Source organism: Cavia porcellus, unplaced genomic scaffold (assembly GCF_034190915.1).
Source record: "Cavia porcellus strain 051 isolate PalLab524CR breed Dunkin Hartley unplaced genomic scaffold, mCavPor4.1 scaffold_2, whole genome shotgun sequence".
NCBI lineage: Eukaryota > Metazoa > Chordata > Mammalia > Rodentia > Caviidae > Cavia > Cavia porcellus.
In genome coordinates, this window is record NW_026947485.1 from 77657427 (window position 1) to 77682744 (window position 25318).

The 25318-nt window shown below is 48.2% G+C and overlaps 2 protein-coding genes across 2 annotated transcripts in view; one reads left to right on the plus strand and one right to left on the minus strand.

Moving 5' to 3' along the window:
• The window catches only part of Nt5c2 (5'-nucleotidase, cytosolic II), a 173404-nt gene extending 163454 nt beyond the window's left edge, over positions 1–9950 (minus strand). Inside the window, exon 1 of the mRNA XM_003474962.5 lies at positions 9798–9950. Coding sequence (XP_003475010.2) covers positions 9798–9823 — 26 coding nt within the window. The 5' untranslated portion in view covers positions 9824–9950. The remainder of the gene's footprint in view (positions 1–9797) is intronic.
• Positions 9863–21690, plus strand: Ina (internexin neuronal intermediate filament protein alpha). The gene is made up of 3 exons (XM_003474959.5): positions 9863–10927; positions 18199–18323; positions 19580–21690. The coding sequence occupies exons 1-3, from the start codon at positions 9863–9865 to the stop codon at positions 19890–19892; spliced, it is 1503 nt and encodes a 500-aa protein (XP_003475007.1). The 3' UTR covers positions 19893–21690.
• Positions 21691–25318: the final 3628 nt, after the last annotated feature.

Below are 25318 nucleotides of genomic sequence, written 5' to 3' on the forward strand. Positions count from 1 at the left end.
TGGGTGGGGCAGAGGGAGTGAGACATAAGGAGCAAGTGTCACCTGCAGTCTCAGGATTGTGGCAGGCTGAGGCAGGAGGATCACAAGTTCAAGTCCATCCTGGGAAACTGAGTAACTAATCTGTGTCTCAAAAAAAAAAAAATTTTTTTTTTTGCCAGTGTGTTTTACTGGTACAAATTTTTTTTGTACCAGGCATCAAACTCATGACCTCAGGCTTGCCAGGCAGGTGCTTATGCCACTGAGCTAAACCTCAGCCCTACTGGTACATTTTAGATATACATAATGATCACATTCATTGTAGAGAATCTGCACCTGTACATGGTGTAACTTGATGGTTTTCCTGTTTCCCTTCCCTCCCTCCAACTGATCTTCCCTTCTCTTTTGACAAGTTTCTTTTTCCCTTTTCTTTTTTTTTTTTTTTCACTTTTCCTTTCTCCCTTCCCCTCCTTTGCTAATATAATTAAAAAATAAATAAAAAAATTAAAAGACTTGGAATGTAGCTCAGTGTGAAGGCCCTGAACTTAGTCTCCAGTATGGATAAGGGAGGAGAAGGAAAAGGTGAAGGGGGGGCGGGGGGGGGGCAAGGCTAGTACCGGGCAGGCCGGTCAGAGAGCTGTCCGTGGTTCTGAAGCGCTGCCTTGTAGTTCAGCATACAAGTCTCACTCCTTCCAATCCCAGGGCTCAGGGAACTCTGGTGCAGCCTAGCCTGAGACTTAGAAGGAGGTGAAAGGAGAAAATTCTGAACAGGGAAAGGACTGGGTGGCGCAAAAGAATACAGTTACAGAGACAGGCGGAAGTGTCAAAACACTGCTGAAGCCAAATCATAGAAACTTTTGATTCAATTTTACTTTTAAATAAATATCCTAAGCAAACATGCGGAATAAGTGTGGTGGTAGTGGTTCGGAAGTGGCTGCACATCAAACCACGCAATGAAAAATAATATAAACAAATTTGTGACAGCTAGGTGTGGTGGTGTACGCCTGTAATCCCAGCATTGGGCAGGCTGAGGCAGGAAGATCATTGTGAGCTGAAAGCCAGCAAATGCAAATTTAAACTATCAAGCATTTCATATCCATCGTTTTCAGACTTCCGACCTTTTTTTTTAAACATTCATCCATCCAACGTTTTGTTTGGTTTGGTTTTGTAAATACCACCCCCCTTACATCCCAACACAAAACACAATATTCCTTGGTAAACAAGGAAATCCCTGACCAGTCCGAGCATACGGCTTTGCTCCCAAAGTATGGCACAGGCTAAGAAATAAAAAACAACCAGTGTTCCTCATCGATGCAGTCAGAACGCTCCTGAGAGCCCATCATCCCGAGAATTTGCTGAAGTGATCCTGCAGGAAGTTTCAGCAGATTCTTCAGACGAGGATCAGAGCATTAGTGTTTGATGCTTGTTCTATTTATTTCTGCCAGGGCGACTGAAAACAACGAAAGCCTTCTCATCAGAGAGATCCGCTGGTGCAGACGGCAGTTTTCTCGCTCTGGTTCTCGGAGACGCACCGGCAGTCCTCCCCCCTTGGTCCGAGGCTCTCTGCACCGCCGCTCCCTCGGGGCTCTTCTGTCCCCCGCCCGTGCTCACCGCAGCGCGCACCCGTCCCCCCTCCCTCTGGCCGCCTGCTCCTGGACTCACGCTTGTTTTCCGCAGAAATGGTGGTGTCCTGAGTGTTTTATGCTTAGAAGTTTTCTCCTACTGCATACATAGCCATAGGGACTCGATTTACCTACAGCGGTCGCTCTCGGGGCGGCTCGGTGGGCGGCTCCGTCTTCCGGGCTGGCGCGGAGGATCCGCACCTCCCCCCCGCGCATGGCGACGCCGGCTTCCGCGCCTCCCAATCGCCATCTCCGGCCCCGCCCCCACCCCACCCCACCCCACCTGCTCCGCCCCGAGGCCGTGGCGGGTCTATGCTCGGCGCTGCGCGTTCGCGAGCTCGCGGCCTGCGTGCCGGGGGCGGGGCCACGAGCGCCGGGGGGCTCGGACCCAGACTCACGCCCAGAGGCTCAGCTCGCGTCCACACCCGAACGCAGCAGAGCGCGCCTGCTCCTGCGCCCGCGCCTCTCGGGAGGAGCGGACTTCCGCGGCCGGGGAACAGCAGCGCCCTCTGCCGACCGGAGGCGGCAACCGCCCGAGCTCTTATACCTCCGCAGAAACTCAGAGCTGAGGCCGCGAGAATCGTGTCTCCAACCTTCTTGGGAAAGGAGTAAATGTTTAACAAAGAAACAGAGAACACTGTGGCAGCCAAGTCAAACTCCTGTTCGTCCTGCTTCCACAATATACTTTCTGTCTACACAGCAAATGAGAACAAGGAATACAAGCCTTTGGGGTAGTGAGACTTCAACCTATGGGGTGGTAGCTTCGCTCACAAATTTATGGGGTGTTCTGTAGATCTGGGGGAATCGAGTGCTGGGGTCACAGGCGTATGCCACCACGCCAGGCAGTAGGTGCAGTATTTTAAATACTATCAGAGAGTGTTTGTATGGCATATGTCAAATATGCGTTACCTTGCGGGAGTTCTGAAGCTAAGACCTCAGCCAGGTCTGCTCAACTCATCAGAAGCGTTTTTAGTCTAATGACCATGCCTTGCGTCTTCGTGCAACTGGACACACTTGGTAAGTGCTTGGTAAATACTGGTTGGCTGGGCCAAGGATTTAGCTCAGAGGCACAAACGCCTACTTGGCAAACATAAGGTCGTGAGTTCAGTCCCCAGTGCCAAAAACAAAACAAAATGAAACAAAACAAAAAAACGGATTGGCTGATTGATGGAGGCAAAGTAGAGCTGGAGACTGGATTTCATTAAAGCAACGTATTTTTCTTTGCTTTTTAAAATTACAACATTGGGCCAGGCATGGTGGCACATGCCTGTAATCCCAGCACCAAGGAGGCTGAGGTGGGAAGATTGTGAGTTTGAGGCCAGCCTGAACTACCTAGTAAGTATTCAAAAAGTAAACAAACAAAAATAAATTTCATTGCTTTAAGCAGATAAAAACTAGAAACAAGTCTTACTTTTCTCATTGCTGAGATATAATACCCAAACACCAAAGATAAAGAAGGAAAAGCTTATTTCGCACATAGTTTGTAGAGATTTCAGTTCACAGTTGCCTTCAGTTCGAAGGCGGGATGGCATGGCAGAGGAGAAACAGTTCATAGGGGGCAGAGGGCAGCAAAGAAGCAGCAGGGGCAGCAAGCGTTAAACAGCAAGTGAAAATCGACTACAGCAGCCCCTCTTTCTGTCCCTTATATTCCATCCAGGGTACCTAACCTTAGGGTGGATGGCACTCACACCCAGGGAAAGCCTTCCCATTATCCACACTCATGCTAAACTAATCAGGGGACTAATTTACTAATCACACACCTTTGATCTCAGCATCACACTTTTTTTTTGTCTTTTTCCTTTTTATCGGTACCGGGGATTGAATTTACGACTGCCTTGCTTGCAAGGCAGGCACTTACGCCGCTGAGCTAAATCCTCACCCCCCCAGCATCACACTCTTAATCCCAGCATCACACAGCCTCAATCCAGCCACTTCTGAAAAGCCCCACCTATGACTGAATGAGGCTTTGGGGTGACATCTAGATCAAAGCCGTAACAAGAAAGTCAAAATTTATGGCATAGCAATACAAGCAAACACTACATGAAGCTGTAATAGAAGGGAAGGATTCTATATAACAGATGTGGAAAATGTCTGATTTATGAAGTGAAAAAGAAAACCTTCACAGTAAGTGATCTCTATCTGTGACTCAAAATTTATTTTAAAAATTAAATTAACCTGGGTGTGATGTGCATACTTGTAAATCTAGCACTATGGAATGCTCAAGGAGGAGGATTACAAATTTGAGACAAGCCTGGGCAACTTAGTGAGACACTGTTTCAAAACCCTTTATTTAAAATGGTTTAAGACACAGATCAGTGTAAAGGTTCTTAGTTCAATCCCCAGTACCCCTCCTACTACAAATAAGAGAAAGGTGGCCACCTTTTGTCACCTTCAGTTGCGTACCTGCCTGTCTGTAATCCCAGGCTCTGGCATACAGCCCCAGGGTTCAGCAAATGGAAATGAACATGGCAGCACCAAAGTCTCAGAGAAGCACTTTGAGTACTTTTAACAGAGTGTGAATTCTGGCAAGCAAGAAAAGAGAGGACTTTGTGATGACTTGCCTACATAAGGAGAAGAATGAAGGTCCTGGTTCAGGTTCAATCCTAGCTTTGGTTGATATTTTCTTTTTGTCTACTGTATCTGTCTACTTATTCATCAATTTTCCTAACTTATTTTGGAAAGTTTCAAACCTAGATAAAAGTTGCAAGGTCAATACAAATACAGTAAACAAATGTACACCCCTCACCCAGGACACCAACTGGTAATTTCTGGTCATACTTGCCTTATCTCTTCTTCGTGTGTGTGTGTGTGTGTGTGTGTGTGTGTGTGTACACTGTTTTTGTCAAGTCATTTGAGAGTAAGTTACATAAACCATGATAATGCAACCATGAACACTTCACTATGTACCTCCTACGAGCATTTGCCTATTTTTATGTAAGTCTTACTTTGAAACAGTTTAAGACTCACAAGAAGATGCAAAAACGGTACAGGAGGCTCCAATGTTCCACTGGCTCACCTACTCATAACTTGTTACATAACTGTAATCCATGATCCAAACCAGGAAGATGCCACTGGCCCAGCACAGTAACTCAGCTATGGCAGTGTTCTTCCCTCCCTCCCTCCGTCCCCTCTGTCTGTTTCTGTCTCTCTGCATCTCTCTCTTTCTCCCTCCCTCTTTGTCCATCTCTATCTCCCTCTTCCCCTCTCTCCTTCTGTCTCATTCTACAGATACTTACCATATATATTAATATGAGTACCAGAACCACTCCAGCACCAAAACACAAATTCCCTCTTTATAGCCACATCCTCTTCCAGCTCTTAAGTCCTGTCAATCACTGATCTGTTCTCTGCACTATAGTTTTGACGATTCAACGGTGTTATATAAACAGAATCACACAATATGTAATATGTTGTGATCCGCCTTTTTCATTCAGGAAAATGTGCTTGTGATTTACCTAAGTTTCATGTTTAATGATAGTTTATTCTTTTCAATGCTGAATAATATTCCATGGTACATATGTATATCAGCCTGTTCCTCTGTCGTTGAAGGACAGTCAGGCTGATCCCTGTGTTACTTTCTAATAAAGAAAACTCCTGTAAACACTCATGGATTGGTTATTATGTAGACATAGGTTCAATTTTCTCTGCTAAATATTAAGAGTGAGATTTCTGGGTCATACCAATATATATTAATTTTGTGAGAAACTGCCTCAGTGTTTTTTCAGAATAGCTGTACTCTTCTACACACACACACAAGCAATAGGTGAAAGATCCAGCTGCTCTGAGTCCTTTGTTTTGTTTTGTTTTTCATGTTTTTGAGACACGGTTCCACTGTGCAGCTCAGGCTGTCCTCGATCTCACTTTGCAGCCTGGTCTGTAGTGGAATGCAGGGTCCTCCTGCTTCAGTGTGGGGTTGGAGGTGTGTCCCACCACAGCCAGTTTCAAGCTTTCAATTTTGAAGAAGTCGAATTTATTGATTTTTTTCCCTTTATGGTTCTCACTCTTGGTGTCAGGCTAAAGACTTCACTCAGTGGTTGTACAGCAAAGCATTTTCCTCTTTTAACTCACAAGTTATGCTGGGATACACGCTGAGAGAGGCACGCACATGTGGAAGGCCAGGCGGGTTTACGCACCTCCCAGTTCATGTCCAACCTAGGCAAGTGCACAGTTACAGCAGAAGACGAGCATCATTAGGAGTAAGGTCTGCAAAAGCTGTGGGGAGGCGCAGGAGAGTTCCTGGGTGAGATCGAACACTTTACTTTGGAGACTTCAGGTTAAGCTTCATGATGGAGTCAGCTTTTGGGGCTTAAGGATTTCAGTAACCAAAATAGGACAGAGGAGGAAATTCCAGGTCAGAATGAGAGTTGCATAAGCAGAGGAATAGAGGTGAGATTTAAAGGTCAAATCCAATAAGGGGTGTTATTTAGAGGGCAAACACAAGTTCACTTTATTTATTTAGTGGTACTGGGAATCAAACTCAGGACCTTGCAATTGCCAGGCAGGTGCTGTGCCACTGAGCCATATCCGCAGCTCACTTTTATTTATTTACTTTTTTAGAGATAGGGTCTTCAGCTGAACATGATGGCTCATGTCTATAATCCCAGGAGTCCAGGAGGCTGATGTGGGAGGATTTTAAGTTCAAGCCCAGCTAGGGCAACTAACAATTTAGGGAGACCCAGTCTCAAAGTTAAAAAAGGCCTGGGTTCGATCCTCAGTACACACACAAACACATATGTAAAAAGAGAGAAAAAGAGAAAGACTGAGAGAGAGATGGCGATGAGGGAGGTAAGGAGGAACGGAAGAGGAGAGGGACACTGACTCACCATTGTTGCCCCATCTGGTCTGAATGCCTGGGCTTAACAGATTCTCTTGCCTCAGCCTCCCAAGTAGCTAGCACAATGGGTCACTGGACATGTTCACTGTATGCAGTACAATGAGCAAGCATTCATGAGTTGATACCAAGAGGTAGTTCCATGTACTGACTACACACACAGCAGGTTTTGATACCCCTTGATAGCTTATTTAAATCTCATGTAACCTCAGGAGAGGTAGGTCAGTGATCTCTAATCGGAGATCTCAGAGTGGGTTTGGGGGAAGGCCTAAGAATCTGAATGTAGCTTTTCAGGCAATCCTAATAATCGACTAGGTTTGGAAACTACTCAAGTGGCCAGTTTTATTGCAATATTTAGTTGAACAAATGAAGTTCAGGAACTAATAGTAACGTGTCCAAGGTCACATGGCTTGGAATAATCATGGTGCTGAGTGAGATCCTTCAGGGAAAGAACTTCACCAAGTCTTCCCACCTTTGGCAGACCTAGTAGCTCAAAATGAGCACTTGGAAAAGAAGCACAGGAGCCAAGAGCTGAGTCCTGGAAACCTGGAAGTGCAGTCCACACTGCCAAAGATTGCGGAGCCCTGAGGATGCCGAGTGAGAGAATATTGGGCCTGGCCAACAGTGTGGCTGTGGGCTGGGCCTGACACGGAAGGAGGAGGAGAAGGCCAGGCTGGGCACTTCCCCAGGAAACCTGACCCACAGTCAGGAGCAACAGCTGAGCCTCATCCAAGAGCCTCCTTCTAGGACAGCTCTGTGCTTCAGCTGCCAAAGCCAAACACCAGGCCCTTGGGGCAGGGGTGCCAAGAAAGGGAAGTGAGGGTCCCGTGGGGAGAGCGCAGGTAAGCTGTTAAGAACACGGCCCACTCTGGACTTCCCAGGCCACTGCCACTTGGACCCATTATTTAATCCCTTCTGCTTCACTTCCACTGCACCTTTGATATTGTCTTTGAGGTGCTGCTTCTATGGAAGATTAAAAAAGGAAAGAAAAGTGGGATTTCAGCCAGAACACTGTGATACTTTCTACAGTCCAGAGTGACCCAGCTGATGTGATCAGAAGAAAGAGCCCCTGACAAACTGCATCTTCTCGCTAGGCCACACTCACACGCAGACCATGGAGGCCAGCTGCATTCTCTCCCCTCTGGCAGCCTGGAACTGTGGAGAAAGCTTGGTGGGCCGTTTAAGGGTTTCAGTAGTTGAAATAAGGCAAAGGAGGAAATTCTGGGGAAGGTGTTGGTCAGCTGCCAAATCCAGCTCCTCCCTGGTTCCTCATGGCTGTGAAACAGCATCATTTGACTTGAAAGACAAAGGTGAGGATAGCTCTCTACCCAGATCCAGACTTCAGAGCACCTCACATCATCAGCTCAACCGTTGCTGGCCCTCGCAGGTCCATGGTGCTGTCCCTACATACTGTGCTCAGTAGGGACAGAGCCACAGTGCAAACCCACCACCTCTGACTGAGGCAAGCATTCCTTCAGTTACAAACTGGCAGGCTACACTCAGCTAGCCGTATCCTGGCTGTAGAGAGAGTAACACGACTTCCAAAGTCTCACTGCACCAAGAAGAATCTTGTAGTGAGGAAAGAGTATGTCTTTGCTTGCTAGTGGCCTTGGGCAGAGTGCTGCCCCTGAGCCTCAGTGTCCTATTTGTAAGATGGGTGGGGGGGGCACTTCAAAAAGTAGCCAGAAGGAAGTAAAACTATGCACAAGTGCTGGTGCCAGGGCTGATGAACAGGAATTATCTGGCAGGGTTAGCATTCTTCCATCCTTCATGGGTCCGGATCTTTGTGAGCCCAGAGATCTCAGAACTTGGTCTTTCTGGTTCAAGTCTTGGTGAGCAAAGAGAGACAGAGGGGTAGGCTCTAATCCTCCACAGTATCAGGCACAAGACCAAGTGACAGGCTCCACAAGGCCAAGTGACAGGCTGGGTATGGTGACACAGCTTGCAGTTGCAGCACGCTGGGAGGCTGAGGCAGGAGAATTACAAACTCAAGCCCAGTCTGGGCAATTTAACAACTTAGTGAGATACTTTCAAAATAAACAGGGATGTGAAGGCCTAGGATCAATCTCTAGTAGTGAAATAAGTGAGATAGGTTCCAAAGTCCCTTAAGATTCCTTTTTCCCCTTCTTTTGTGGTCCACGCTTCCTTGATTGCCCACTAAGTGAAATACAAACTTATCCTACAACTACGAGATCATCCAGCACCCTAAAAGGTCCACTGAAGTCTGGCATTCTTGAATATACTTGAAAAGGCCTTTTCACTGCCTCTCCCAAGGCATGCCCGAGGAACACAGGTGACAGTCACTGTCTTTTAAAGTCCCATTCTTCCCGATAGCCCCACCGTGTGGGCAAAGGAGGCCGAGTCAGTCCCTAGCACTCTTCCTCACTCGGGAGTTTAATCTGTTTGTCCAGAGAGATCTCTACAAAAACCGGGTTTCCAAAGCCTATGAGGGTTCATCTAATTTACACGGACCAGACACAGATGCCTGTAGACCAGGCAGCAGGCAGCAGGCAGCAGGAAGAGGGTGAGTGTGACTCCGTGTCCAGTGGCTGGGACTACGGGGGACAGAATATCCTGTGAGGACAGCAAGGGCACCTCGCGTCCACTGCGGTCCACTGCGGTCACCCAAACACTACCCAAAAGACAGACACGTCTGCGATGCTAACCATCAACATCAATCCAATTTCTTTCTAGACAATGCCTCTAGTTTGAAAATGCCGGTTTTGAGCTGTTTAAACCCAAACGTTTTAAAAACAAAAGCCTCCCTCGCACCAGTCTGTAAGTCAGTCTGCGTCACCACCCTGCAAACGCATCCCAGCGACTTCAGCGCTTCCCCCACCCCCACCCCCCGCCAGGCCTGACCCGGGTCTGCGCCTCGGCTCTTCTCAGGCTCTTTACAGCTCTCCCTTCTCCCCTGCACGCAGACTCTCCCACCCTACTCCCTCCCGCCCTGCCCCCAGGAGCCTCGGGGCTCTGCAGAGACGCCCCCTAGCCCAGATGCCTGAGAAGGGGACAAGGCCTCGCCCCAAGGGTTCCTTCTTCTCGCTGCGAGACTCGGGCTCCTCCATGGACTCAGGGATGGGGATGGGCATGGGGAGGAAGCTTTTCTCAAAGAGCCTCCTCCCTCAGTGGGCTGGGGGCGCGGAGGGCAGCTCGGGAGACCCGACAGAGCTGCGCGGCCTGGGGCTGGGAAGCCCAGGACGCGTGAGCACCCTCCAGTCCAGGGGCTTCGTCGCTGTCCCCGCGCCGGAGGCCTTGCGCCTCCCCCGGAGTCCCGCACCCCCTTCCCCCCAGGCCAGACCCGGAGCGGGAGCTCCGCCCCCAAGCGCCGCCCCGGCCCCGCCCGCGCCTTAAAGCCCCGCACGCACCGCCCCGCGCGCGCAGCCCGCCGCATCTCTCACGTCTTCTGAGGCTTCGGCCCGGGCCCGGCACCATGAGCTTCGGTTCCGAGCACTATCTGTGCTCCTCCTCCTACCGCAAGGTGTTCGGGGATGGCGCGCGCCTCTCCGGGCGCCTCTCCGGGGCCGGCGGCGCGGGCAGCTTTCGGTCTCACTCGTTGTCCCGCTGCTCCGCGGCCTCCACGGCCGCCTGTGCCCCGGGGTCCTCGCTCGGCCTGAGCCTGGCGTACCGGAGCCGCGCGCCGGCGTCCGACGGGCTGGACCTGAGTCAGGCAGCTGCGCGCACCAACGAGTACAAGATCATCCGCACCAACGAGAAGGAGCAGCTGCAGGGCCTCAACGACCGCTTCGCAGTGTTCATCGAAAAGGTGCACCAGCTGGAGACGCAGAACCGCGCGCTAGAGGCCGAGTTGGCCGCGCTGCGGCAGCGCCACGCCGAGCCGTCGCGCGTGGGCGAGCTCTTCCAGCGCGAGCTCCGCGACCTGCGCGCGCAACTGGAGGAGGCGAGCTCGGCGCGCGCGCAGGCCCTGCTGGAGCGCGATGGCCTGGCAGAGGAGGTGCAGCGGCTGCGGGCTCGTTGCGAGGAGGAGAGCCGCGGGCGCGAGGGGGCCGAGCGCGCCCTGAAGGCGCAGCAGCGCGACGTGGACGGCGCCACGCTGGCCCGTCTGGACCTGGAGAAGAAGGTGGAGTCGCTGTTGGACGAGCTGGCCTTCGTGCGCCAGGTGCACGACGAGGAGGTGGCGGAGCTGCTAGCTACCCTGCAGGCTTCGTCGCAGGCCGCGGCCGAGGTGGACGTGACGGTGGCCAAGCCAGACCTGAGCTCGGCACTGAGGGAGATCCGCGCGCAGTACGAGTCCCTAGCCGCCAAGAACCTGCAGTCTGCCGAGGAGTGGTACAAGTCCAAGTTCGCTAATCTGAACGAGCAGGCGGCGCGCAGCACCGAAGCCATCCGTGCCAGCCGCGAGGAAATCCACGAATACCGGCGTCAGCTCCAGGCGCGCACCATCGAGATTGAGGGCTTGCGCGGGGCCAATGAGTCCCTGGAGAGGCAGATCCTGGAGCTGGAGGAGCGGCATAGCGCCGAGGTGGCCGGCTACCAGGTAAGAGCCTGTCCTCCGTGAGCATTGGGCCTCTGGGAGGCGGGGGAGGGGCGAGAAGGGCCTTGACTCGGGCGTTGGCAGGCAAAAGTCCGGGGGGTTTGCATTGCGAACAAAGCTTTCCTTCCCCGCCCTCAGTTATGTTCTCGTTTGAGTTCTAACAAAGTAACATCAGAGTTTTTTCGGACTCTGAAAAATCTAATGAATCCTCTCCATCAGCAACCCTGGCGGCCTGGAGCTCAGCCTCCACCCAACGCAGGCGCTCGCAGGCAGGGCACAGCCTCCGCAGTCCGGACCCCTGCCTCAGCCATCTGCTGGGACTGGTTTTGGAAGGGTTTCTGATACTTAGGAGTGGGTCTGCCTGAGAGGGTCAGGAGCGAGGAAGAGTTCTAACCATTTTTTTAATTTTTGCCCTCAAAAGAGTGGAGATGGAGCACTCAGGAGCTGGGTGGAGCCTAACTAGTAACAACTGTCCTGCCTTACCCTCCTTCCCCAACACGGGTCCACACACGCACACACACGCGCGCGCCCTCCTTTTATTGACAATTCTTCCTAAAGAACTCTTAGCTCAGCGGCATAAGCGCCTGCCTTGTAAGCAGGCAGTCGTGAGTTCGATTCCCGGTACCGATAAAAAGGAAAAAGACAAAAAAACAAAACAAAAAAAAACCTCTTGATACACGGGTTAGTGAAGTAGACCCGCCGATTCGCTGTCCACGGTGCTGATCTCGAGTTCCTCCCATCTCAGAACTGTATCTCCCCTGTCTCCTGCCCTAGTTCTGAATCTCTATCCAATTAACTGCTTTGACTTTTTTTTTTTTTTTTTTTTTTTTTTTTTTTTTTTTTTTGCTTTTGAAACACATCAGTTTTGGCTACCTGCAATCAAAGGTCACTTTGTGGGCAGCATCAATTTTCACTTTCATAGATGGCTTAGCATCTAACAAAAACCACTTAATCTGCTTAGTAGCTGGGGCAGGGGAAGTCTACCACATTAAGGGTGGAAATTCTCATTACACTTTAGCACGTGGCAAGTCTTGGAGAAGGTTCATTGTTATAGGTGACTTATGTTTTTTCCATCTTGCCCTGCCCTGTAAGTGCCTGTGAAGGTATTGATTGGCTCTTTCCTCCCAACAAAGGCTTCTGTATCTTCAGTTTTACTACACCGAACATTCTGGGTTTCTAACTACAAAGGGCCCAGAAACAGGAGACAAGATGAATGAAGGAAGAATGCAGAAAAGAACCAAAACAATGTGGTTCATTTTCAAGGTATAGTAAAAGATCCTTGGGGTAAAATGCCAGTAACAGAGAAACTTAAGTAATTTATTCTAGGCTGGATTTAAGTTTACATTTGATAAAATTAATAGCGTTGGGAGCATTAATTACCAAGAAGAATTGTGGAATCTGATAGGTTCTCTTTAGTCAGGAGCTAAGGAATGATATACACATAACTCCCTGTGACAAAGGATGAAAGCCTGGCATTACAGTATCCAAAAAATGTTTTGCTTCCAAAGCTGTAACTTGAATTTTTCATTATGTAGCTTGGCTTCTGGGTGACATGATTGTCACCCCCCATCAAAGGACACTTCATGTTTTCTCCCAGAAGCCCCAAAGATAGAGCTGGGTGGTCTTCTGGAGGAAGGAAGGGCCCAGTATTTCTACAAAAAAAATGGTAAATCGCCCAGGACTTTGAGCTGAATTGGGCTTTGCTGCATCCTCCACTTGCCTCAGTCCCTGCACTCTAAGAGGTAGTGATGATGTTTTCTGGCTTCCTTGGCTATAAAAGGCTTTCAGTGTTAGACAATAGAAGTCTCATCCGGACAAGGTCTTCTGGAAACAAAACCAGCGGGACCCTGGCATCCGTAGCTCTGCAGTGCTGTCCCCATCGGCTTTGGCCTTCAGAGCCTCAGTGGGCACCAAGAGCTCAGACAACAGACAGCTGCTTCCCACACCTTGGGACCAAAGGCAGGGTGGGGCTCACAGTTTGACCTGAACACCCTGAATGCCCAAAGCCCCGGGCTGTCCTAACAATCCCAGTGCTGGCCAAGGTGAACATCCTCCCTGTCCACAGTGAGGGGGAGCCATTGTTTCCTTGGCCTTTGACCCCCGCCCCTCCTTGTACTGCAGTAATGGGAAGCTGGTCCCTTCCTTCCGCTTCAGAGATCAGTGGCAGGCCCCTTTCCTCTGCAGGCGTGGCAACCCTCTCAGAGACATGGGAAGGCCTCATGAAACTCAAGTCTTCCCTGCCACAGAGAGCTGATAGCCTACCTGAGGAGAAGAAGGGTATTACACTTGCAGAAGCATACAGAATGATTCAAGGTGACATAGTGAACACACAGTAGTATGTAAGAGAACCAGAATCAGGCAACAGGAAAGATTAGGAGGGGCTGGGCCAACACCCTCTTGGAGGCTTCTTGGTGACGCAAACCTTTACTGTAGTCTAAGAAGGCCAGAGCTTTCCTTGAAAGGCCTTGCCGAACGATCAAGATCCCAGCTGCTTAATGCTCCTTAGGGGAATGAGCCAAGCCTGCCCTCTTCTCTCCAAGATGAGATTGGAGTACAGCCTAATTAAATAGCAGGAAGGCCTGGCTCTTGGGAGGTTGGAGGTGGCAGTGGCTGCATATAAATCTATACTCGATAGATCTGTTTTGAAATAAGAACTCAAGGGGAAAAACATTACATTCGGTCATTTTTTTTTCTTTGTCAAGCTCTTATACCTGTTTTTTGTTTGCCTTTCTCTATTTCACTCTGTTATTGTCATCTGGGCCACCATGATAAATAGTTCCTTTACAGAAATAACAGTGGTTCCTAAACCCAGTGACACACCAAGGTCAAATAGGTTTTTAAAAAATCCTTGAGCACACCTCCAAGGATATGGATTCAGTGGTTCTCAGGTGGGACCCAGGAATATGCATTTTCAGTAAAAGTGCTATATCTTGTCAGTCCTGGCCATGATTTTGGAACACACTGCCCTAAATCACATTTTCCAGTAAGGGAGTTTACAGGGAGACACATACAAGATTTTAGCTGGGCATGATGGCACACATCCTGTAATCCCAGCACTCAGGAGGCTGAGGCAGAAGGATTGCTATGAGTCCGAGGCCAGCCTGGGCTACATAATGAGACCCTGCCTCAAAAAATAAATAAATAAAAAGTAAATCAGAGTGTGGTAGAAGACAAAAAGAAAAAGATGCGGATAAAGTAAAGATAGGAGAATAAGAGAACAGTGCTGGTGCCTGGATGGGTCGTGTAGAAAAATCTTCCCTGCCCCTCCACCCGTTATGCACATGAGCAATTCTGGGCCACCTCTTACAGTCATACCCTGAGGCACCCAGACTGCTCCCCAGCAGAGGGCCCCCACTAGTGGGGGCGTCCATAGCATGCGCTGGCAGTCTGCTCTGCCTTCTCACAGATGCTGATTCTTTATGTTCTGCCCAGCTCTGCACTGTCCGCAGGGCTCCAGGAGAGCCCCCAGTGGCGCAGGGCGGCTGCAGCACCCCCAGCAGCAGCAGCAGCAGCAGCAGTGCCACTAGGGCGGGGCGGCTGCGGCCCAGCCGGAGGCCATCATTGGCCGGGCTTTTGAAGGGCAATGCGGGGCAGCCTGGTGTGGGGCAGAGGAGAGCGCCAACAAAGGGCCTGGGCGTGGCGCGCCGCGGGTGGCTTGCAGGCAGCTCCTTCGTGCCGTGCCGCCTTTGCCCCCTTCCTGCTCAGATCCATGAAATAGACGTGCAAAACGTCCAGCGTAGAAGTTCAAAGAAATCATCCAACTGGAACTCAGCTTCCGGGCAACCTCTCTCAGGAAACACAGCTGTGAAGCAAAATGTTGAGCTGCCAAGGTGTGTGTTAGGATTGCGCCCAGCCTGAACATGTTTTTATAGCTGAGGCCGTTTAGTTGGATTCCAAGCCTGCAGATCGACAAGGAGAGGCAACCACTGCAATCCATCGGGCTTTGTGCAGAATGAGTAGCAGCAAACAGGCCACCTCTCAGGACAAAGGGATCCCGCACACAGCAATGCGAATTCAGACACTGACCTTCAGGGCCATTTAGGGTGGACATAACCAGCGGGACAGTCCCAAAAGATAAAGGACATTACAGAATTGTAGAGAAATAATCGATCACTTTCATGACCCGTAATTGCTGAGCTAGATTACATTATTAATGTCTTTTATATATATATAATTAAGCTTATTGGTACATTTTTAAAACCTCAAAATGGTGATATTAATCATAGGGACATTTTAAGCTACTTTAGAAAAGAGTTGAAATCAAAATTGTTATTTTTTTAAAAAACCTGATGCTTTGAGAAATATGCAGCTAATCTAGTATTGAAGTTTTATTGCACATTAATATTGTGTAATATATTAATTTCTTATTTACCTAACGAGCTGTCGGAAGCTTAAGAGTAATTTGTCCATATTATCAAGAGTAGAGTCACATGGTTTGTTATTAACAATGATAAAAACAATCGCTCACATTTATTGAGTACTTTTACATGTCAGACTATTCTAATGACTTTCATCATATACTAATGTGAGGTTCATCAAACTGGAACACTAATTTGAGAGCCTCAGAACACCTTGGAAAAGCATAAATATTATAATTTTCCATGTGCAGAAATAGAAGAAGAAATTAAAACATAAAAAACTAACACTGGACATTAGTGACAGGGCAAAACAGTGCAACCCAGAGGACATGGCAGACTCCTGCTCTTCATAAAGCTTTTCTCCGGCTTCTCTGCCTTCTGACAACATCTCCCCTCCTTCAGGTTTCTCTTTACCCCATACCCCCTTCCTCATCCCACAGTAATTCTGATTTTTGTGCTCCTAATGAAGGTTAAGCGGACTTGCTGGTAAATTAGTTTCTCCTCAGACAGTAACCATCAAGTAAAAAGCTCAGGAAACCCCCTTATGCCTCATGATAGATTTCATGGTGCACTTTGAAGTACCTGCGTCACTGTCTGATGTCACTTGTGTGTCCCTTGGTGCCTGTCATTCTTTGCTGTGCACCATGAGTTGACTGATTCTCCTTTGGAGGACTCCTCTTGAAAATACAGATAAGGCAGGTGGTTATGGTTTCTTTCTTCAGATTCTCTGGATTTGGAAGTTTGCAGCACCTGACATATCAGCCCTGCCTTCCACTTGCTGTGTCCCCACTCGAGTAGGGCTCCAAGGGCACTGCAGGACTCGCTTTCTTGGCATTTCTGGTTCCCTCATCTGCATGCCTGTTTCACAGAAATCACTCTCAGTCAGTTGGCTGTTCGTGAGGACGGAGTTGTGGCTGAATGTGAGCTCTTGGCTCGTGCTCTCTCTGTTCCTAAGAAAAGAAGAAAGGCTTATGTAGCTGCCCGCATTCCTTCCTTCCTTCAGCTGTCACTTGCTGAGCTTCTTGGGTGTACACTGTACTAAGGTTGGGCGTCTCAAGGACCATGTTAGTTACGTTTCTGGTTGTCACAGGGAGGAAGGACTGTGATTCTGGCATCTCACGGACACACACAGGCTCACTGCTAAACCACATGTCACGGCACAGTCTCCTCCATCAGAGCAGCAGCCAGCCCCAGAGACTGAAACCCCTTTCCTAGAAGAAAGTGATGGAAAACAGTAAATAAATGAAAAAGACAATTTCATGTAATAAGAGCTGAAACAGAGGCAACATGCAAGACTTTTCTAGTTTCTGATTTCTTTCCTAATTCATCCTGTATTTGTTAGTACCTTTTCCTAATTTGCCCACAGTTTCTGCATGGGCCAGCAGCTGCCCTGGCTGGAGGTGGAATTATGCTGGATCAGGGAAGGGGAAGAACTTAAGTGGGCACAATGGGAGAACTATTTAAACAGTTCTTTAAAGAGTGTTTGAGTTGAATCTTGTGTGATGAGGAGTTGGACTTGTAAAGACTTTGTAGCTGGGCATAATGGCCCAGCATTGTAATCCCAGCACTCTGGGAGGCTCAGGCAGAATTTCTGGACTGCAAGTTTGACCCTGGTCTGGGATACATAGTTTCAGGTCAGCTTGAAATACAGAATGAAACTTTGTCTCAAAAAATAGATAACTAATAAATAAATAAATACTTTCTTGCTGCTCAAGGATCATAAATTTAAAGCTTATTTCGCTTCTGTATCTTGGTTTGCACATGTGGAGCAAAACTATGACATCAATTTAGTTCTTCCTGTATTGAGAATTGAACCCAGGGCCTTTACACTGAGTGATATCTCCAGCCATTTTGAATTTTATTCTGTTTTTTTTTTTTGTTTGTTTGTTTGTTTGTTTTTTACTTTGAAACATGGCTTTGGTAAATTTCCTTGGCTGGGCTTACACTTTTGGTCCTTGTGCCTCAGTCTCCCAGAGTACTAGGATTACAGATGAATGCTACAGCCATATATGTCTGGCTGAATTTGGGTTTTTGTTTTGTTGTAATTTCAAGCCAAACATAGTAATACATGGGTGCATCCTAGCAGTAAGGAAGGCTGAAGCAGGAGGATCACAATTTCAAGTCTTGCCTAGGCATCCTAGTGAAACCCTATCTCAAAATTAAAAAGGGTCAGGGATGTAGCGCAGTAGAGCACCCTGGGTTCAATCCATTGCACTGCAAAAAAGAAAAGGAAAAAAGTATAATTCTAACCAGAAGCGGTGCACACACCTGTAAGCCCAGCACTTAGAAGGCAGAGGCAAGCAGGTTACTACAAATTCAAGACCAGGCTAAGCAGCTTAGTGAGTTGAAGGCCAACCGAAACTGCATAATGAGACCCTATCTCAAAAAAGCCAAAATAATAGTAATAATAACTTTAGTAAAAATCCATTTGGATTTTTAAAAAAAACTCTTAGAGAGCGTTTCTGCCTCTTTGTTAGCTGTCAGGTGCCTTCTGTAGATTGGGCAGACTTCCAGAAACTGTCCTGAGGAACAGAGCCGTAGCAGGGAAGGCCTGCTGTCTTCTCAGGGTCTGAGCCTTCCAGCTTGGGTAAGGACACACACAGTGTTTTTCAGCACCAGAATGAGCAAGATGGGGGTGAGAAGCCTGAAAAGTAATAGCCCCCATGTTCCTTAGGGGAGTCACCCGCTCTCCCGGTACAGTTCCCAACCTCCCTGTGCACCTGATGTAGAGAATGCAAATGCCAGGACCCACAGCTGAGCACAGATGAGTGGGACTCTGGGCTGGGAGGCAGACCTGGGTAGTGTAAGTTCCTTAGGTGGCTCGAATTGTAGTTAGAGTTGAAAATCTCATCTGGTAGAGATCTCAGAGAATCTCAGCTCCTTGGGCCTAAATACTTTGGGTGTGTCACTTTACAGGACAGCATTGGGCAGCTGGAGAGTGACCTGAGGAACACCAAGAACGAGATGGCGCGCCACCTCCGGGAGTACCAGGACCTGCTCAATGTCAAAATGGCCCTTGACATTGAGATTGCAGCTTACAGGTACCTCAGAGGGCGAGCTGCCCTGGGTGAGGCCACTCAGGTTGAGGCTCCAGCCCTGGAGGTCTGAGCATGAGGAGTGAGAAGGAGGGGTTTCCCTGGGCCCTTCTAGGGAAGTTATCCTGTCTGTCCCTCTCCTCCGATATGTCCCAGCTTCTTCCATGCCTATAGAGGTTGAAAGAAATATCCACCAGACTCTAATTTATATTGGGGTTTTTATATTTAGAAAGGCACACAAGATAAAGTTTCTCCCTGGATTCCTTTTGTGGTTTTTTTTTTTCAGTTTTTGGTGCTAAGGACTGAATCCAGGACTTCCAGCTTGCTAGACAAGCATTCTACCACTCAGCTAAATCACTAGCCATGTCTCCCTGGATTCCTAAAGGGAAAAAAAGAAAAGAAAAAAAATCCAGCAGCCACAGGTGCCATTGTGGGACTGCCCTAAGCCAGGCATCCCGTTACGTGCCATGTGGAATGGTCCTCGGTGTCTAGCCCATGGGGCTGGCTCAGGACAGCTCGGGAAGCCACAGGGCTGGGCCTCAGCAGGGATCAGTGCCTTCAGTTTCTGGACAAGTCTGATGGAAACTATGGGAATGACAAGAAGCAAGATTCTGGCCCACTCATCCTGGTGCTGGTGAGGCAGGCCGAGGAGAGCTGGTGTCTAAAATGGCATGGCTCACTGGCTTTCCTTCTGCTGGGTCTGCTGTCTTCGTAGCTTTACACACAGGAAAGAAAAGACACATCTAAAATGGCTGAACCAAGCACTGCCTCTCTCCTGGGTGGACTTCTCACCTCTTTATCCCTGTTGCCGTTAGGGTGTTAATTAGGAAAATTACTTCTCCCTAAAGCTTTGTAGACTCTTAATTGCCAAAAATGACTGGGATGTGTGACAAAGAAAGCTGTAGGTTTTGTTTCAAGATCATACTGGTGAGTAGCATAGGTTTCCTTTTGGCATTGCTTTAAACAGCAGGTACGGAAGCAGTACGCGCGTGTGTGGGCACGTGTGTGTGTGTGTGTGTATGTGTGTGTGTGTGTGTGTATGTACACACATACACATACATGTGCACGCTGATTTCCAACTCTTCAAGTCTTGGAACGCAGTGTTCTTGAGCTTAATCTCATGAAAATATGACAGTATCCTTTGGAGTGTCTCTCAAACAGATAGGGCCTGGATAGTTACGTTCTTTTTGAAAAAAAAAAAAAAAAGAAAGAAAAAGTTGTCATGTTGACGTCCTGAGAGTTTGTCTGTGTTGGATTTACAGGAAGCTGCTGGAAGGTGAAGAGACTCGGTTCAGCACCAGTGGATTAAGCATTGCAGGGCTGAACCCACTTCCCAACCCCAGTTACCTGCTCCCTTCTAGAGTCCTCAGTGCTGCAACCTCCAAGGTGTCATCCACGGGGCTGGCACTTAAGAAAGAGGAGGAGGAAGAGGAAGAGGCTTCTAAGGGCGCCTCGAAGAAAACCTCCCAGATAGGAGAAAGTTTTGAAGGAATACTGGAGGAGACCGTAATATCTACTAAGAAAACCGAGAAGTCAAATATAGAAGAAAGCACCATTTCAAGCCAAAAAATATAATTATTTGCTTAAAAAGTTAATGCTTAAGAGGGAATAATATGCATCTGACTTATTAAACAGCCAACTCCTGAACCTTAACACCTGTCACTATTATAGAATGTCTTCAAGGCTTCAGTCTCATAGTTAGCATCAAATACCTTCTCTCCTAGGAAAACCAGCCCTTAGATTGGAGCAAACCACAGTCCTGGGGCCATCACGGAGGAGTCATCTCAGAACACAGCTTTCTCACCTCAGGCTTGGACGTCACAGGGATAGATGATTCGGGTGCAGAGGAAGGGTAAACTAAGGTGCTAAATCTGTTATCACTCTCTTAGCTGTGAGCTGAATTGAAAACCTATGTTTATTCACTATGCTTAGCTGTATAATCTCACTCTAGATATTTAAAACAAATCACTGCCAAAAAAAAAAAAAAAAATTAACCAATGGTCCACACCCGGTTCTGCTCTGATAGAAGTTAAGTCACAAATGATAGGTGTTTATTAATGGACATTTTACTTTCCACTCTCTCCAACTCCATATATCCTTTTTTCCACCCAGGAAAAAAAGGAGACTAGTGTAGTATTCTTCCCTTTTAAACATGTTGAGTTTTTCTTAGAAGAACTTAGCCCCCTTCACTCTGTTTGCTTAATGAGTAAAATTAGTGCATGCTGACCATACCTGTGATTGTGTAATGGCTTATCCCTGCCCATTTCATATTCGTTCAATTCTGTAGGTTTAAAAACATGGCAGTGAGCTGGGCGTGGTGGCGCATGCCTGTAATCCCAGCACTCAGGAGGCTGAGGCAGGGGGATTGCTTCTGAGTGTGAGGCCAATTTGGGCTCCATAAGTGAGTTCAAGACCAGCCTGTGGACGCTGTCTCAAAAACAAAAAACAACCCCCCCCCAAAAACAAAAATGGCAGTGATGAATTTTGAGAGTTTTCCCTAACAAATGGAATAAGGAAAAGAATCCCTAGATTTTTAGGCTTTCAAGTTACTCAAATCCATTAGTTAGGGGGGAAAAAAAAAACTATTAAGAACATAGCTTTTCACCATAACTTTATATAGCTTTTCACCGTAACTTTAGAGGCACAGTAACTTGTATCTCAAACTGATTAAGTGTACCTTAGATCTAGTAGTGTAAGTTAGGAGAGGTGAGTATCTCCAGGAAAGGAGAGGGCCAAGGTGTTGTGTGTGTCCATTCCTGTGTGGTGGTGTAGGATTAGCTTTCCGTGCCCTGACCCTTAGACGCCAGCCCCCGCTCACCCAGGCCTTCAGAGGCCTCACTTCCGCCTCCTATGCCTGTGAAGAGTGCTAAGTGTCACTTGTTGTGTCACCAGGACACAATGCTGCTGCTCAAAAGTTAGACAACGTCTGGTCAATCAACACACCAGCAAACACAAGAAATAAGATTTTCTGTTTTCTACAAGAGTCTTTCCTTACAGTGTCCCTGCTGCTGTGCAGCTGGCGGAGCCCCAGAACAGGCATGTGTACCCGCCACCTGCAGGACGGTCGGCTCCTCATCTGCCCTCCTATGGCATCCACATTGCCTGTCTGCCCCGTGCCAGGCTTGAACAGGCTTCGTCCTCAGTCCCTCAGAGCTCAAGAGCTGCCCTGTCATGTCCTGCATCTCCATTATAAACTCCGTGGTGACGAGGACACGATGCTTTTACAGGACTTTCCTACTCTAGCACATGCTTCCATAGTTCAAGGACTCAAAAGGCACTTTCCTCTTCCCTGCCCTTCCCCAGCCCACCTTTGATCCTTACACTTACTGGGAGACATTAGCGAAATAAAAGTCACTGACTCTTGCCAGCTTCATTCGGGTCTTGTGGTTTCTGCCGTCTCACCAGGGAAAGTGCTCCTTTGGGTCCCTCAAGGCCACCTGCTCTGACAAATTGGTGTCTCCTGTTTTGTGAATCACCGTGGGTCACTGCGGACTCTTTTACCAAAGACTTTCAGAGCATCTTGCAGACTGGGATACATAGGGGAAGAAGGGAAGTGACATCCAGTGTTCCAGCAGGATGAAAAATTGAGTTGGGGAGGGCTGGGGATTTAGCTCAGCGGTGTAATTGCCTGCCTGGCAAGCGTGAAGTCATGAGTTTGATCCCTGGTACCAAAAAAGAGGAAAAAAAAAAGTTGGGGAGGTGGTGGAAAACCAGCCTGCAAAGGTGACTGATGACTCCAAAGATGCAGGCCCACTACAATAATGAAAACCCCTGCATGCTAGAACCTATCAATACTAGCTGTGCTTTATTCCATACTGTTACTGTCCGGGTCAGATGCAGATATCATAGTTGTCTCATGGAAGCCTTGCACCTACTCTGGGTCGAGTATTTGACCATTTTACCATGACAAGGTAAAGCCCTTTGAAGTCACATGGTAGCAGAGCTGGGGCCTAGCCCTGGGTCTCCCATCAGACTCTGCACTGATTTCTTCTCACCGGGGCTCACTGGAAGTCACTGCACAAAAGCCCAGCAACATCAAGTGCCCTGGGCTGCCTGTTGCCAGGCATGCGCCATCCCTGCTCCTGTTTCCTGTCCATGGCTCAAAACAGCTCTGGGCCCATCCAGCCACAAGTTGCCCCTGCCCTGCTACAGATTACATAGAACAAGTTGCTGCTTCTCTAGAAGCAGGCAGGTAGAGTCATAATTTTGGAAAGGAACTCTGTAGCTGCCCATCAGTGGGCCTGGAAATGATGGAATAGTATAGAAGGGAGGACTCTCCAAGAAGTAATTAATCCAGGATACCTAAAATTCATTTCTACAGCACTGGCTATAAGAGGAACAATATTTGAGCTACTAGCTCAAATTTATCTCCAGAGGTAATGTGAATTGTGACCATGGCGATAAGGCCCAGTACCACCATTCAGGGCTCTAAAGGCAAACATAAAGCAGTTTTTAACATATTCAAAAGCCCCTTGGAATTGAAGGCAGGTTGGGGCTGCCAGGGCTGGGGAGTAGTCGTCTGCTGGCGAGTGAGCTGAGGTTTTATTTAGGAGCGAAGGGGACAGTTTGGAAGGAGGCAAGGTACTGTGCAGCTCTGCAAGTGTTCTTAGTGTTCTGAATCCTTCACTTAGAAATGGTCAGTTTATCATGTAGATGTCATCAGTTTTCTAAATCCACTGGTTGGGTGATCCGTCTCACGGATCAGTCCGTGGGCCTCGGCTGGAGAGGGAACAGAGATGAAGGGCCAGGCAAGAGAAAAGAGAGACGGAGACAATGCGGGATTCCATTCAAGTCTTATTTATTCTTAAAATGGCTACAACTTATATAGGGTGGAGGTGGGCCAATGGCGCAGGAAGAGGGCATGGAGTGTTATCTGATAGGTCATCGTCACATCCAGATATATGATGTAAGCAGGAGAGGATTATGGGAGATGTAGGCTGAAGCGGGAAGTTGCTCACGTCATGCGCACTGTAGGCAAGGGGAAGATCATGGGAAATGTAGGCTGACACACAAAATGCCCTCAAGTGGGAGGGGCAGGGCAGCAGCAGCCATTCTGAGCCACTCCCTACATCTCCTCCCCTATTGTATATTTTTTAGGAATATGGCAGGCCCTGGGAGGACAGCACCTGTCTTGGGTCAAGGACTCCTCATATGAACCCAATTGAGCCTTACCCGTCGTGGGCCTGCAGGACAGCTGTTGGTCCTGGGCCTGTCTTAGGTGGCCGATGGTGCAACATATGTGTCCTAGTTGCCCATCTCTGGCTGCCTGTCCAGTGCCTCAGGGCATTTGGGCCATAGTATCATGTGGGCCATTGGTGGGTGTTCTTTCCCGATAAGTTTGTTGTTCTGCCATTTCCAACCAATGGTAATGTACCTGAATGGGCTTTGCCATAAATGTGTCAATCCTGTTATTAATGAGTGTCATGATCCTCTGAAAAATACAAGGTCCTACAGTAAGCAGTAACAGCAAGGTGGCTAGGGGTCCCAAGAGGGGGGCAATGTAAGGGAAGAGACCCCCACATGGAGGAGAAGGTGGTTTCTCAGAGGCACTCTTTTTCTCTCTCTTTGAGACGCTCCCTTAGTTTAGTCATGGACTCTTAAACGACTCCTGAGTGGTCAGCATAAAAACAACATTCTTCCTTGAGGGCAGCACATAAGCCACTCTCCTTTAAAAATAGGAGGTCTAGCTCTCTTCTATTCAGTAGGACTACCTCAGATAGAGATGTCAGGGATGCCTGTAGAGCCATCACAGATGTTTCTATTTCTTTTAAATCTTGATCTACTGCTGCCTGTAATTGAGCTAGATGTTGATTTCCCAACACTAGAGCTGTTTCTATTCCTGTTGTGACTCCTAACCCTAGTAATACAGCTAAGGTGAGCGTGGCAGGTTCTCTCTTATACATATAGCTGGTCTGCGATGCCTGGAGGTAGTAGTCTCCTGGGTGGAATGTTATGCGAGGAAGAACCTGTACAAGAACACAAAAATCTGTAGACTTGTTAAAACCAGTGGTTGCTATACAGGGTGAGAGGCCAAAATTGCAGGCCCAAGACGTTCCTGGGGATGGAATGAGGTAATTATTTGGCTTGAACTCTGAATGAAGCTGGGCACAGAGTCATGCTGCCAGTGCTGGTGGACGGCTGGAGTCCCCAAGACAAGTCCCTCTACCTGAGACATCAGGGAGAGTCAGCTTGTGGTGATTTCCCCAGTCACAGGCAGATGAGCTAGAAGAACTGTTAAAGCTTAAATTGAGGGCCTTTCCTTCATAATATGGGGAAGGAGCAGCCAAGCATAACCAACAGGATTGGGTGAGATCAGGTTGGGTATGATTTAAAGCCATGTATGCCCCTTTAATCAAACTGAATAAGTTAGAATGTGAATATTGAGGGGCAGGTATATGATCTGCCTGGTGTGGGGGGGCTTGAGAAACACTTATGGTTGGGTGACTTACTGTGGTTTTTTGAACAACAGTAACAGGATCTGTATTGGTCTGACTGTATTTTGGATTTGATTATATTTTGGCTTTAGAGTAGGATTTGGGCCTATGGACGTGGATGAAATCTGTAGGGGAACCTTTTTTAATGAGAATAAGATTTCCACTGTCTTTGCCTGACTCATAAACTTGAAGTCCCCAGGTGTGTCCTGTCAGCCAGCCAGGGTCTTCAGGAATGGTGACAGTGACGTTTAGAACCTGACAGGGTCTTTGATTGGCCAGTGGGTAGTCATCTAGGCTGCACCCCGGCGGTCCCCATATCAGTTTAAGGTGTTTATCAGGGAAGGCGGGTTGCCACCCTGTTGCAACTGTTTCGCAGTCCCAACAAGCACAAAAATATTCTCCCGGGGAATTACAATATGATCTGCCCCCTGTTGCTGTGGGACAAAGGTAGAATTGACTTTGTCTGGGACACTGGAGCCCTGGAAAGAACCAACAGGGTGTGGGCACAAACCATGGACTTCCTGGTCCTACCCAAGTCCAAACCATCTCTTGGTCATTCTAGTGGCT

What these genes read in the sequence shown, in the direction of transcription:
- Ina (XM_003474959.5), top strand. Translation starts at nt 9,863, where the DNA reads ATGAGCTTCGGTTCCGAGCACTATCTGTGCTCCTCCTCCTACCGCAAG. An exon ending in CCGAGGTGGCCGGCTACCAG is followed by an intron (nt 10,928 to 18,198) that starts GTAAGAGCCTGT and finishes GTCACTTTACAG; the next exon opens with GACAGCATTGGGCAGCTGGA. An exon ending in ATTGAGATTGCAGCTTACAG is followed by an intron (nt 18,324 to 19,579) that starts GTACCTCAGAGG and finishes TTGGATTTACAG; the next exon opens with GAAGCTGCTGGAAGGTGAAG.